This window comes from Haplochromis burtoni, unplaced genomic scaffold (genome assembly GCF_018398535.1).
Source record: "Haplochromis burtoni strain Fernald_Lab_line unplaced genomic scaffold, NCSU_Asbu1 Contig_103, whole genome shotgun sequence".
NCBI classification, from domain to species: domain Eukaryota; kingdom Metazoa; phylum Chordata; class Actinopteri; order Cichliformes; family Cichlidae; genus Haplochromis; species Haplochromis burtoni.
Window position 1 is genome coordinate 91207 of NW_024582464.1, and position 15597 is coordinate 106803.

General features: G+C 42.0%; 1 protein-coding gene across 2 annotated transcripts in view; it reads right to left on the minus strand.

Moving 5' to 3' along the window:
* Positions 1-15057, minus strand: part of epha7 (eph receptor A7) — an 87788-nt gene extending 72731 nt beyond the window's left edge. Inside the window, exons 1-3 of one of the 2 annotated variants that reach the window (XM_005946343.3) lie at positions 14832-15057; positions 13302-13366; positions 12067-12736 (exon numbers count right to left, since the gene is read on the minus strand). In XM_005946343.3, the coding sequence (XP_005946405.1) occupies positions 12067-12736; positions 13302-13366; positions 14832-14925 (829 nt within the window). In that variant the 5' untranslated portion in view covers positions 14926-15057. The remainder of the gene's footprint in view (positions 1-12066; positions 12737-13301; positions 13367-14831) is intronic. The other variant, XM_005946344.3, reaches the window with a different exon arrangement.
* Between the last annotated feature and the right edge of the window lie 540 nt (positions 15058-15597).

Here is a 15597-nt window from a genome sequence, read left to right on the forward strand (position 1 = left end):
TTTGCATTGGCTGACTGGTAAAGTGCCAACTGAAATGAGTCTCTGAGATCAATAATTAAAAAGAGCAAAGTATCAACAGCTGGTCAAAATCTGACAGAGTTTTGTTTGAGGTAACTTTGGAAGTGCAGCATTATATACATGTTGTGTTACTATGCAGGCACTCAGAGTTTCATTTAGGATGAAGTACAAAAATCCATGTGATTGTTTAATTATTGATGCACAAAAAATATTCCGAGCAAAACAGATCTGAAATGAGGATTTATACAAGAAGACAGAGAGGCAGAGTGTGGTGCAAGAGTTCAAACACTGTTGCATATGATGGTTTGGGTGTGCCCTTAAACTGGACCAGACACCATGACAGGCCTAGACAAAAGCAGATCTTTAGTGCTGTATGTCCTTCTAAGGAATGAGGTAGGTGGCTCTGTGTGTTTGCCCAGATAAATGAGCTATAAATGTCATATTTTGTTTCTGATCCATGTATATATAGTATTTAGGACTTACTGTAAAGGTATTGATGACAACTAGTGTGGATATGGATAGAGGAAAAATGATAATTATACAGATTCGTGTGACAAAGCAGATCAATGTGAATAGATGGGATCTTTACATATAAGGTATGTATACCATGCAATAATATGTGATATTTGATTGCTTTCAAAAATATCTTATATTTCCGCCAGTATTAGAAAAATCTGCCAATGATAGTCTGTCTTAAAAGAATTGGAAGCTGATCTTCTTACTTGCTTACAACCCACAAATCCAATTAAGGTTACAATCCTTGTTCCTACTGAGCAAAGAGGGGACAACTTGGTCCAAACAGGGCAGCTGGGATATTGAGTTTCCCCCCCATCTGTCTCAATATTCCTGCAGACAGGTCTAAAAGTGAGCTGGAGTGTGGGAATGTGGGAGACTCTGTCTGTTTTTTGCACACTGCCAGAGCCAAAGTGAGAATGACTAGTGCGGGCCTTTCTGTCTCCACAGTCTTCGCATGATGAGTCCTGTCAGGGCCAGGCCTTCCCCCTTTCTTCTTCGACTGCCCTCCCGTCCGGCCTGATTATGTGTTAAATCCGCCCGTGTGTCAGGATGGATGTGGAAAGAATGTATGCTGAAGTGAGCCGAGCTGGGCTGCAGAGACCCGGAGAGAGCAGCCTGGAGATAGCACCCCATTAGAGTGATAAAAGACCCAGAGGGAGGAAAGCAGCCGACAGGACCAACATGCACAGCCACTGATGAATGCCAGGTGGAACGGGTCAAGTGTGATAAGAGAAACTGTTTATTTTCTTATTTAAAAAAAAAAACCCCACTGTTTTCTGTGGCCGAAGCCACAGCGATAGGGAAATGTCTTTATAAATATCGACTCTAAACACAGGCACGGTATGGTACCATATGTGGCGCCTTTCGCCTCTGGTTTATGACTCTGTTTCCTCCGAGTGTCTTTTCCATTGTCTGCATGATTCTGACATTCACTGTCAGTTGGCACACAAGGCTGTGTATTGCTGGAAGTTTGATTTATATTCTGCAGCTGATTACAGAGTTTGGGGGATAATTGTAAACCTAACCCTAACCCTAAATAGGTGGTCTGTTCACACCTTCTTTCTTAAGGATATGGCTTGAAATCTGTTTTCAAGGCCCTTATTTCATAAGAGTTGTGGATATAAGATTTGTACTCCTAAATGGGTGTGCTAAAATATTTAAGGACAGAAACACCAGACAGTTTTCCCAGATAGTGTGAGGAACTGGCTTTAATATAGGACTGACTGCTCATTTTTTTCTCCATGGCAGTTTAATCTACCCATGCTTACATGTTAAATGTTCCCTAAACACAATATATTTGCTGATGAAAAACTACCAACTCTACAAGTAATATAAAAAAATTTTTTAAGTAAAAGACATTTTTTCGGCACTGAATCCCCTGACTAACCTTGTCCTACCGCCATATTTTGGGTGGTGCGATGCCAAGAGCCACCTGTAAAACAAATTCTTCTTCTCTCTCTCTCTCTCGATCGCTTCTGTTACGCTGCACTACTGTTGCTAACATTAATACTGTCAGAAACATGGTCTGTCAGCTATTTCAGCTGCATATTCAGGGAACCATAAAATGCTATTTAAAAACCCAAATCCAACTACACGTTTTTAAGTTTTACTTTCGAGGCATGCAATTAGGATGATGACATGTTCGGAAAACCGAGCGGGCCGATGACGTCCTCCTCTGAGCTTATTTCTTATGCATTGACATAGCTGTGCACGTGCATTGTTGTGATTAGATGTGACTTATGTTCCTTGCCTCAATAAATAGTAGGCCTCGACGTGGAATTCATCAGGCTCTGTTTTTCATCAGGCGCTTTATGCATGCTGAACTATGGCTGCATCTCTTTTATGGACTAAAGCCTGTGGTGTTTTCCGCCGCAATGTAAGAGGCAGTATATCTTTAGAGTAATCTGAGAGCTACGCAGACATGCAGACCTGGAAAAATCCAAGCCGAGTATATTTCGTCTACTTTAAAAGCTAAAGGACAGTTCAATTGATCTCATCGCAGAGGTGATGTGTGGATTTTTTTAGCTGCAAAGATTTTGGAAAAATCGAGTGCAGCTTCAAGGATGACATACGTTATTTATTAGGTATGAGGTATCCAAAGTCCTCTAATAAAACACTGTCAGGTTTTTTTTGGTCTATAATTTTATTGTATTTTTCCCAGTTCAAACATGATTTTGGTTTTGAGTGTGATCACAGGAATAACAAGCAGAGCAGCAAGCATTTCTTGAATTTTTTCTTCTTTCCTCTGAGTCCAGTGCACCACTCTACACCTCAGTGATTTATAAGTTAAAAAGAGACGCTCAGCAGCTGGGTTTTGCCCACAGACATGTTAATCTCACACCTATGAGAGGCAAGGCAGTTGCCCAGCCTGGGGAAACAGTGGCAGAAATACACAGAAAAGGATGAGAACAAAGACTTTTGTAAAAAAAAAAAAATCTCTTCATGGGGCAGAGATAGAGTTTCAATGTCAAACCCTTTTCAAACAAGCTCATTTTGAACAGTGACACCTCCCAAAGGCTTTGGAAGAAGCAGGGAAGCAAGGGCATTCAACAATCGGAGCCAAAAAAGAATGAATAGGAGCCACATAAAAACACATACAAAATGGTTAAAGAATATGATGTCATGTTATGATGGTTCTCCCCCACCAACCCTTCCCACCCCAACATACTTGGAATGATTATGTCTGGCTGCTGCTGCTCTCAACACATCTGCACAACCAGCCCATTCATCGGAGGTACCTGTGCTTAGTGGGAGATAAGTAGCTTTCCACGAGAAACAAAAAGAAGATTAGCTCTGCCGTACGCTGTGTTGGAGGGCATGCAGCTTTGCCCTCCAAAAGCAGAGAAAACCTGAAGAAAGTGCCTGCTTTGGTTGTTCACATCAAAGATCAAAGCCAGATGCTGATTAAGTCACAAAAATCAAAGTTAAAAAGTGCAGGAGACATCTAAGCCAATTCTCCTACAGTGGCAATTAAAGGAATGCTTTTACAAAGTTTAAACTCATTAATATTTGTTTTAGATCACTCTCAGTAAAATTCCCCCTTTGAGCAGCTGAGCACGAGAAATAACATTCATTTGTTGTCATATTATAGGACAGGGCACGTCTATTTTTTATCCCCAAAATAGAAAGCATGTAGTTGGTTTTGTCTTGCTGAAAAGGAAACATAGAATTACATTTTCAGATTAACTCTAAGCTGAACCTCACAGAGGAATTGACTTCATCAGAGCCCTCACCGACAGCTATACAAATGGCAAACAACAAACTCAATCACCTGTTTTCTCCTTCATTGCAACTGCTAATTTATTTCGTGGTCTTGGTAGAAAAAAAAGTATTTGAAGATTAAACGCATTACATCAGTGAATGGTCTCTCAAACTGCCTGGCCTGCATCGTGAGTCTGCACACAGACCTCCTAAGAGGCCTCTGCTTCTTTAAGTTATCATGCGGAGTGAGCTTTTGAAATGGATTCTCAGTGACATGGAAAATGTCCCTGCCTAATCGTCTTTTGTTTAGTTCATTTAACTCACATGGAAACAAGAGAGTGGGTCCTTAAGCCCAGCCGTGCAGGCTACCTTTACGAAGGAGGCGGCCACCTCTAAAAAGAAGCCTTGCTAAAAGACACTGCAGATGAGACCAAGACTTTGCATTCTCAGGATGAATACATGGGGTCCAGAGGTCTGACCGATCGAAAGCCCCCCAGGAGCCCAAGCGAAATCAGCCCTGAAAATGTCCCCAGTCAGCAACTGAGCATTATCTACCGTTCTAACCTGCCCCCACCCACCCCTCTCCAATTCCAGAGCTATGACAGAAAGGAATGAAACACTAGTCTGTGGCCAAAGCGTTCCCTTGAAACAAAGGGAGTAGCTTGGCCTCAGATGAGTGCTTGTACAGATCTGCTCCTACAGGGCTGGTTCACTTTTGTATCAACAGTTGGAAAATGAATCACGACTATTTTCTGACTCTTTTTGTAAACCGCACAATTAATCAGGTAATCTGAGTAATTATCAGATAATTTAATAATGAACATAATTAGCAGTTGCATTCCTAAACATGTCAACTCCTGTTTCACAGAGAATGGTTTATTTTCAGACAACGATCCAAAAGAAACAGCTGAATTTCCTGAAACAGAGCCATCCTCAGCACATCTTAAGTTCTTCTTCCTCTGGGTGTAAGTGGGGGAAAAAGTGAGAAGTTATGTAATAAGTTATTGATTTTCCTCTTAAAGGGAGACTGAACCAAAGAGCCAGTGGTCTGAAGCCTCCCAGAGGAGCAGCCCCACTGATAACACTACCCTCCCTGCTGCCTCTTAAGATGGCAAGACCCCAGGCCTCGTCACATATCACTTTCACCCTCATGCCACGGGGACACAACAGAGAACAACAAAGACAATGTCTTCTGACATGGACTTCTCCTGTCTGACCACATCCCTCTCTAGCAGTCAGCACCAAGCAATTACAAAAAAAAAGACATCTGTGCCACAGTTTGGGTAGATAAGCAGGACAACAGCATGGAAGAGCGAGAAAAGATGAAGGCCGCTGCACTGCGAGGGGGGCTCTTTTGCCATGCAGGGGGGAGGGAAGCCAGAGAGGTGACTCTGCTGGTGAGCAGAGGTCAACTGTGCAAACATCCATCTTCTTCTTGACAGGATTCTGTCAGCCTGGGTGCTCACGTTACTAAACACAACAGGCAGGCCTCCATTGTGGTGCTGTGCTGGTCTGCAGCCATGTGTAAATGAAGTTAATATTCCCTGACCTCACGCATGGCCAAATGTGGACCCCAGTGTCACCTTGGAAATAACGCTATCTGTCGCAAAATCACAAAGCGTTCCCTTTCTGGTGGTTACAAAGTCTTTAACTGACCATATGCTTTTGTTTGTGGGAGAATGAGGAATGTTTACTCGGATTCTATTCATGCAGTGCAACGCAGGGTCTCAAATTTGAACTGGCAGGTCAGATTTTTTTTTTCCCATGCTGACATGAAATAGCCGGTTGGTCCAATTTGCACTTATAATCACACATGTCTTCCATTCAGAATGGTGAGCCAGTAAGACTAGAAATCCATCTTGTTTGCATCAAAGCTAGAGGTAAATACAAAAAAGAAGTATCAAAAGGGATCCAGCTGCATCCATTTTAAATGAAACAATGTGATCTAATTAATTAATTAATTAATTAATTCCTTGTTCTTGTGTCAATCTATCACTTTCCCACAGTTGTTTTCCTGCCAAGTGTTGATAACCTTTACATGTTCTAGGATGAGCAGTTCATGAAAAATGTCTGAATTTCTGTGGTAGAGTACAACTGGCATTCCATCTGGTCCTGTGTCTACAGAGACTAAATTAGGCTAAAAATGTATGGCATGTCTAGCTAAGACAAGCCGTGAAAATGGCATGAACCGGAGCTGAGAAGAATGGAAACAAAACAAAAACTGCCCAGGGCATTACAGGGAGTGCAGAATTATTAGGCAAATGAGTATTTTGTCCACATCATCCTCTTCATGCATGTTGTCTTACTCCAAGCTGTATAGGCTCGAAAGCCTACTACCAATTAAGCATATTAGGTGATGTGCATCTCTGTAATGAGAAGGGGTGTGGTCTAATGACATCAACACCCTATATCAGGTGTGCATAATTATTAGGCAACTCCTTTCCTTTGGCAAAATGGGTCAAAAGAAGGACTTGACAGGCTCAGAAAAGTCAAAAATAGTGAGATATCTTGCAGAGGGATGCAGCAGTCTCAAAATTGCAAAGCTTCTGAAGCGTGATCATCGAACAATCAAGCGTTTCATTCAAAATAGTCAACAGGGTCGCAAGAAGCGTGTGGAAAAACCAAGGCGCAAAATAACTGCCCATGAACTGAGAAAAGTCAAGCGTGCAGCTGCCAAGATGCCACTTGCCACCAGTTTGGCCATATTTCAGAGCTGCAACATCACTGGAGTGCCCAAAAGCACAAGGTGTGCAATACTCAGAGACATGGCCAAGGTAAGAAAGGCTGAAAGACGACCACCACTGAACAAGACACACAAGCTGAAACGTCAAGACTGGGCCAAGAAATATCTCAAGACTGGTTTTTCTAAGGTTTTATGGACTGATGAAATGAGAGTGAGTCTTGATGGGCCAGATGGATGGGCCCGTGGCTGGATTGGTAAAGGGCAGAGAGCTCCAGTCTGACTCAGACGCCAGCAAGGTGGAGGTGGAGTACTGGTTTGGGCTGGTATCATCAAAGATGAGCTTGTGGGGCCTTTTCGGGTTGAGGATGGAGTCAAGCTCAACTCCCAGTCCTACTGCCAGTTTCTGGAAGACACCTTCTTCAAGCAGTGGTACAGGAAGAAGTCTGCATCCTTCAAGAAAAACATGATTTTCATGCAGGACAATGCTCCATCACACGCGTCCAAGTACTCCACAGCGTGGCTGGCAAGAAAGGGTATAAAAGAAGAAAAACTAATGACATGGCCTCCTTGTTCACCTGATCTGAACCCCATTGAGAACCTGTGGTCCATCATCAAATGTGAGATTTACAAGGAGGGAAAACAGTACACCTCTCTGAACAGTGTCTGGGAGGCTGTGGTTGCTGCTGCACGCAATGTTGATGGTGAACAGATCAAAACACTGACAGAATCCATGGATGGCAGGCTTTTGAGTGTCCTTGCAAAGAAAGGTGGCTATATTGGTCGCTGATTTGTTTTGTTTTGTTTTTGAATGTCAGAAATGTATATTTGTGAATGTGGAGATGTTATATTGGTTTCACTGGTAAAAATAAATAATTGAAATGGGTATATATTTGTTTTTTGTTAAGTTGCCTAATAATTATGCACAGTAATAGTCACCTGCACACACAGATATCTCCCCTAAAATAGCTAAAACTAAAAACAAACTAAAAACTACTTCCAAAAACATTCAGCTTTGATATTAATGAGTTTTTTGGTTTCATTGAGAACATGGTTGTTGTTCAATAATAAAATTATTCCTCAAAAATACAACTTGCCTAATAATTCTGCACTCCCTGTATAAAGCTTAAATATCTTCATGAAACTTGTTTTTAATGCTGCTCAAAGAGTCTAATGCATGCACTCAGTTTTCAGGATGTGTGAATAAGTTAAGTAATCAGAATATTAATGTTCAGACTAATATTTACTAACCCAGGCTCTCACTTCTCATGCTGTAGTGGATATTTAAAAATGAGGCTCTGGATATGAACGTTATACAAGTACCATTTATTCCAGCTTGGCAAATCACGATTTTCAAACATAGTTTCCTTACTCATGCCTTAACTGCGGTTTAGTCTCTGCTAATGAGCAGGAATTAAAGCAGAACATCTGGATAGGAATTGTCAGGAAGTAAATTCTACATCTGTTTTCAGCAGTGTAACTTTAGCTGAAATGTAGCACAATATTGCCCTTTTTAGTGACCTAAAGCACTGTTTTCTTTTCTACGGAACCTGCAATTCCTATTTGTATAATTTTCTCCACCTATATAAAGCACAGAGAAGCAGAGTTTGGAGGTAATACTGAAGGGCCTCAAAATGCTAGAAAATAGAAATGAGGAGTAGAGTGTTCATGCAAAAAAAAAGAAGAAAAAAAATGCAATGAATTTGGTTAAAGTAAGAAGCACAACACCTCCAGACATGGTCTAATTTAATTATTAGATCATTTTTCAAAATTACCTTGCATTAAAAAAAAAAAAAATTCTTTTTCAATCAAAAGTTCAGAAATGGCTCCACCTGCGATTGTATGAAATCAGCTATTCTATCGATGTCTAGCTTTTTACTTGATAAATGACTTTAATTATTACGTTATTATTGGGCACAGCGCTGAATGCTTTTGTTTTTGTCTCGGGGTCCTTCCCTAAGTGATCACTTTTAAGGTAGTGCCAACAGGATTGGTGGAAACATTGTGAGCAGAAAATAATACATCTTATCTCAGACTGCTACCTGCCAGGCCAAAACAACAAGTAGGAAAAAGCCCGAGGCTGAGAAAGAATGCTACTATTCACAGGAAACAGGCACTGGCAGTGACAGCATGCAATCCCATCCATCACCAATTTATTTCAATCTTGAGTGATTTGGGTCCATTTGGGTCTCTTGTGATATTCGACACATACCTATCATTTGCATAATTAAGCTCCAGAGCAGTGGCAAAAGACAGCCATTTGGTGTATTAAATTCACACCTTATCAATCAAGGGAGCATCAAGATGTATGAGGACCTCCTGACTTCTTGGCCTCATTTGAAATGCTAAATACAGCCTTTTCTTCAAGCCTGGAGCTAGACCTGGCTGCCTGGTGGCTTCCATACACGTAAGCTGTCGCGGTCAGATCCCAGCCCTTTCCCTCAGGGGGTTTAATCATCAATCAGTCTCCTACTAACTTCTGTCTAACTCCCTGACAGTCAAGATGGATGGTGCCAGCATCTACAGGATGCTGTATCCTCTCATTAGTTCTCTAGTTAGCATGCACCGATAGCAGTGAGATATGGCCCGTTTTATCTGTTTTCCACCAGACAGCAGTCTCTCCCTTTTCTGGGACAGGGTCAACAGTTAATCATTTCTCAGGCACTGGTTACTTAGTACCACAATGATGCGATGTGTCAAAATTGGACAACATACATTCCCGGGATTGAGTGAAACAAAGACACCAGTGTCCTCCCACAAGGGCCCTCTTTCTGTTTAAACGACTCAGTGGCTCCATTGCCACCAGTGGCCAGCGCTAAACAGAACCAGCAGATGAATGGGCGCTTTTTTCCCAACACACACTTCTTTGCAAAATGAAGCCTTCGCAGGCTGCGGGGACACTTCAACTGGCCTTTTTCAACAGCCATTACGCTGAGATCACTGAACGAACACGGCGCAGATTGCCACAAAAGAGTTAACAACGGACCGAGAGGGGGGGGTGGGGGGATTTGTGTGTGTATGTGTGTGGGTGAGGGTGGGGTGGGATGGGGGTGGGGACAGAGATGATGAATGAGTGGATCACAACAACTTTTGGAGAAGGCCTTTGCATCCACACAGAGGCTCCTCAAATTACATGAGTGACAGCTCAACTCGCTTACTCCACCCCCACCCTCCCAGTGCCCGCTTTATAATCATAGCACAGTTGCTCATTCTAAAACAGGCCAGTTAAGAAGTGTGTTAAGGAGTCAGTTTTCTTTACAATAAGTGCTTGTCAGATAACTACAAACCAAAGTCACCTTTTGGTTGTCATTATTCAAGGCAACACATGCTCAGCAAAGATTGAATGTAATGGAAATTATTTTCACATGTTTACAAGACCACTGTAATCCTGGCTAGATCCTTAAGTGGCTTTAACCTGTTAGGAACAACTAGAATGTCAACAACCCATTAACGGTTAGGTGTAGTGTCAGTCACTTTTTATGCAATCTGTCCCTATCTAACATACCCAAATGAAAAGATTATAGCAGAATAAAAGGAAAGCCAAAATACATGTATGAGACTTTAATTGAAGGATAACATTATTTCAAACATGTATCCTTTTCACAAATAGGGCTTTATCTCAGCCAAAAACAATAACTAGAAAGATCTTCAGAGATCACAGGGTTTGGGATTAGGACTGGTTGACCTTGACAGGCAAAGTGTATTTCACTAAACTGCAGAATCATTTAGATTTGCAAAAATCATTAAAACTTTCCAAACCACTAAAATGAACGAGCACTCAGATGTTTGCTCTGTCAGGAGTTGGGAAAGCAAAAACTGAACCTATTAGTAGTACAACACAGAAAATACTAAACTTCCCTGTGCTTTGCCCCTCTGTATAATACATTTTTCCAATGTACCAAATGTATAAACAGACATATGTTGGCAATGCTTCATTTTAACTCTTCACATTAAAAGTCCAGGAGTTAACATATCAACAGAAAAAGATAAAGTCACAAGATAAAGTAGGCTACTTTTACGGCACTAAGACAAACTGGTTCAAGGATCTCACTTATTCTTCCTACGGTCACAGATACTTGGACTTATTGCTCTGCTGTTCAGCTGATAGAAATACTTTGAATAGCTTTTAGATTGTTCTAGGTGGAAACTACTGAATGGACAATTTGATGTCAGTGGAGCAACTGGAAGAAGTGCTGATGGTGCACTGTGATTCTCATTTTATTTAGATTAACTACCCCTTAATACAAAAGCATCTCATGCCTCAGTAGAGATAAAGCTCATAAAGGTGCAGTGTCAAGACTGGAATCTTGATCGGCACACGCATTAAGGTGCCTCCATCCCTCGGGTTTTTAACGACTAAAGGATAGACTCATTGTGCTGTTGCCCACATCTGCAGGTTATTTGTTGTAGTTGACACTTTAACAGATTAATTAATAGAGACATGCAACCATCTTTTGTTGTGAGGACTCTGTACCAAGATGTAATAAAAGGTAGTTAAAATGACTCTGACAACCCGGAGCAGTTGGTTGTTCTGCTGCACCACACTCCCCATGGAAATAAATTGTGTGCTTTCTTTCAACCTGAGTGCACAATCGGATCTTATGTGTGCGTATAAGAACAAAAGAACAATAAGAAGGGGTTTTGTGGGGTCGGATAAGCGATAGCCTCCTAACATTAGCACAAGTTGAGGCAGGCTGTGTTGCTCTAAATTACATGGTCTAATATATTTCATTAGCACACCTCCCTCAGAGGGGTCCCTAATGGATGACAGCATGGCATAAAAGCTTGTCTGCCAGGGACACTAATTTGTTCTTAGACGCATTCCGTTCAATTATTACTGGCTGCTGCTCCTTATAAGCTGCTTAGATTGAGGTTGCTCGCTTTGCAAAAAAGAAAAAGTTTGGCTAATAAGGGGCGCTGCTTAGGTTCCGTGACCCAAGTACCTAAGTCGCCCTTCTTTTAATCTGCAGTGATTTCTATCGCTCAAGTCAGGTGTCTACTGGAAGTAATCCTCTGGGAGTTCAGAGTGACAGAAAGCACATTATCGGTAATTGTAGTGGAACACTCGGCACCACAACAATCCAAAAACCAGCCTCCCTTCATAAATATCCCGAGGCCGAAATGCCACAGGACAGCGGCAATTTGTTTTCCCACTCTGTCTGGGTCATTTGGCCGGGTCACAGAGAATACTGAGTGACTGGATGGACTTCCTCTAGACCTGTATATTCTGCTAGTGATTGTCTTGGCTTCCAGCCAGTAACACAGAGAGAAGTGTTGGGAACTGCGGAGCTAAACTCAAGATATTATTTAATCCTAGTGTCAACAGAGTCATGTCAATAAATTAAAACCCTCATAATCACTTAATACAAAATCAAATTATTAGACTTTATGCAAGTTTATTCCTGTCAAACCAGCTCATGTAATCCTACTATCACACACAACTATACGTCCACTGGTGCCTAAATTGTCATTCACCTGTTTTGCATAATCTAATCACACATACTATTAAGTTCATTACCTTTTTTCCTTATTTTTTTCATTTATAAAATGAACTGAATTATTTATAAAATGTTGTTAAATAAAAAAAGTCTGAGAATTTCTCTCAAAAATTACATAAAAAATAAATCAATAAATGAGTGAAAGTGACTCACGTTCACATGCGTCTCCCTTCTGATGAAATCCAGCTTTGCATATACATTTCCCAATGGGCACTAGCCATTCCCCCTCAGCACTGCAGTGCATCTTAGGAGAGTTATCGGCTTCCTCCTCGGCATCGCTCACGCACATACCCTCGACCTCCACCAGCGAGGAGAACTCTGATCCCGTCACGGTGTCTGGGAACGTGGCCAGGTTCTCGATGATAGACCAACACTTCTTGTAATAAACTTTGACAGAGACCAGGGCGATGCACGCTCCTACATCCTGGAAGGCCAGGTAGAAGCCCCGCCTGGACAGGGGGCCAATTATGCGCACTTCGGTGTTCAGCTTCATCTTCCTCTCGCCTAGGTCACCCTGAGTGAAGCTTTCATCTGCTGCAATTGTGTCTATTTTCACGTACTGATTCTCCCGTAAGCTTCGTCCTACCTCTGAATCTGTTTCCTGGTAATACAAGTTGAATGTCTCCTTGCAAGTGCCCACCACACCAGGTAGGCTGTTACAATCCCTCAAGGTGAATTTCAGCTCCACAAAAATTCTCTGGGCATCGCCCTTCTCTATCCAGTTAGTCCGAAGCCAGTTATTCTGATTGGGTTCCATGACTTGGCAAACCTGGTATGTTCGGATGGGTGTATAGTTCTCATCCAAGCCGCTTATCTCTTCCCACTGAAAGAACACAACACAGATTTGTACATGAATGCATCCACACAGAAACAAACTTGAATGTGAAAGCAACAACAGAGATAGGTGTCTAATGAAGAAACTTAAACTGCAGGTGATTACACTGTAACGAATACGACAAAGGTTTATGAAATATAGTCATTTCAGACAGCTTTGTATACAAAAAACTGCAGAGAAGGTAGATTATCCGTTTATCGCACAAGCACATCTTTAAAGAATGATGGTGCTCAGTTTATCTGCTGGTGCTCACATTATTTATTTAAAAAGTCCCCCCCCCACACACACACACACACACTTTAATCAGCAAGTTAGAAGTGGTTTGCTTGAGGCCTTTGTGCTCTGAATGCCAAAAGCCGGCAGAGTTTAGCTGCAGAAAACAGCCTCTTGCATGCTCCATCTTTCCTCAGGACAGACCTCTCTTGAGCAGAGGACTATAGCACATACATATTATTATTCCTATCACATATGTGAGACATCACAGATAGCAGGGGAAAAAATCCAGATATATGGAGCACATCCGCATGCACTCGATGCGGTTCTGCAGACTTACCCCATTGGGAGGATAGGAGATCCACTCCAGTTCTGTCTGCTGTGCCTTGGAGTCCAGTAGAATCACTAGTGACAGGAAACCAAGAAGCAGGTGGTTAAATCTCACCGGGGCATCGGGCCTTGGAATTACTGATAGGCCGCACGTCTATACAGCACAAACCCGCGACCTAATTTCTGCCAGCAGCAAAATAGAAACGCAGAAAGGAAGGTATACACTGCAGCAGACAGGTCCTCATGCTTGGAACTTTCTAGCTCACTATGAAAAACACTAACGAAACATATGTAATAGGAATCACTACAAAAAAAATAAGCATTTGTATCTAATTTATATATTTTCCTTTTTAAAATTAAAAGTAATTTTAGCATGAAAGTTGTTGCCTTACGAAGAAAGTAGCTCTTATTACCCTGGACTTACAAGTGCAAAAAGATGAAGGCTATTTTGAGCTGCAGACGGCCACAAAACTACAGCGAAACAATGTGTGACATGCGGCGTCTCCGCAATTTTAAAGGACGGCGGCGACGAAGAGGGCAGTGGGGACGCGTGCGAGAGCGCAGAGCGGCACCGCGGCGGCTTCCCGAAAAATGGAGGAAGTTGTTTCAATTGTATTTAATATTAGCAGACATCTACATCACGACGGGGAAGGGAAGCGGCCACGGTGCACCGCCGGGGGAAAAGTCAATCAATAAAATGAATATTTACTTATTTGTTTATTTTTTGCATATTTAAAAAAATAAATCAAACGTCTGATGGAGGTCTACGAAATCCCGCATTCACCTGTGATTTACAATTCCTCACACCATTCCAGCATCTACGGTTATTACACTGTACTTTCCGCTATGAACACCAGTTCCTGCGGCTGACTTTATGCTTTTACTAACACGATCGTAAAATGTCATTTAACTCAATTCTGGCTAAATGAAGGCGCCAATTATTAGCTGTTATCGTGTATCTGAATTCCCTTCCATTTTAGTCTTCGATTGCCTTGACTCTAGACGACTTGAAAGTCTAAGGCAGATCATGTCTCCGCATCGTTCCACTGGATTTTCCTTCCAGGAAACAAGAACAGACACGACTGTCAAAAGCCGAGGACACTTTGGAGGAAATAACGCTCCGAAACTGCGTCCTGATAGAAGGCTTACTCACTTCCAGCGAGGCGAGACTGCTGCTGAGATATAAACCCACTTATGCCTGACAGACCGTTAATCTATAACAAGCAGGTTATTTGTACCGATTACCCACTGATGCTGGAACAAAAAAACCCCAAAAAACTAGAGCCTCTGCGCCTATTCTACAGCGTTTAGTTGCCGTGCGTAAAAACACCAAGAGACCGCTTACACCAAAGCCTGGTAGCAGACAATTCTGTTATGCCTGCTCAGTTATCACCTGACATTAAAATTCCGAGTAACTAAAAGCAAAAAGAGATATTTTTCTTTCAATGTCAGGACGCGATGTGCTGATTTTTGACATATTTATGTTAATGTCGTCTCCAACTGCAGTGGGGTGGAAGAGAGGAAAACTTTGGGAACTTACCTTCCTTCGCATTCTGTGCTTCACCGCTGTCTACATAAAAGCATAAATGAAGGCAAAACGTAATCCACAGACACGGGAGAGACCTGGAGAGCATGGTGCAGCTGTGGATTTCAATCTAGACCGTAACTAGCTTTGCCACCGTCTCGCGTGCTTCCCATTGACGACACTGAATCTGCTCTATGTACAACAATCCACTGGTCTCCACTCAAATATCGTCTGCTGCCGCTGGGAGGAGACTAAAGCTCCACTCGTGTCAGTTACACGGACGGACAGAGGCATTATCCAACAGCAACGCGAAGAAGGGAACGCAACAGACATGGAGAGCCAATACGAAGATGGAGGTGGAGTTTAAGGGGGATGAGCAGACTGGAGGTCCACGGCTGTGGAAATGTTGTCAGGAAAAGGGCAAGGGATTTTTTAGTATAGTGGATGTCTCAGCTGAACTCCACACGCACTCACACAATACAGCTCTAGTGAAAAACACAGACTTCCGCGGCGTTTGGTGATTTCAGCTTTTATTAATTTTTCGGATGATGTCACGGTTGATTTTGTTTTTAATTAAAGGTCCTCTGGAAATCAGTTCAGACACTGTGGAGAGGAGACAGTCAAACATCTAATCTGTAAACTCGTAATAAATCTTCACCTTCAGTTAAAAACTGTTATTTTGTGTTGTTGTTTTTTTTAGCTTCTGTGAAGCACTTGTCATTTTTATCTCGAACGGTGCTATAAAAACAAAATTTACTTACTTACTTTATTTCAATTATAA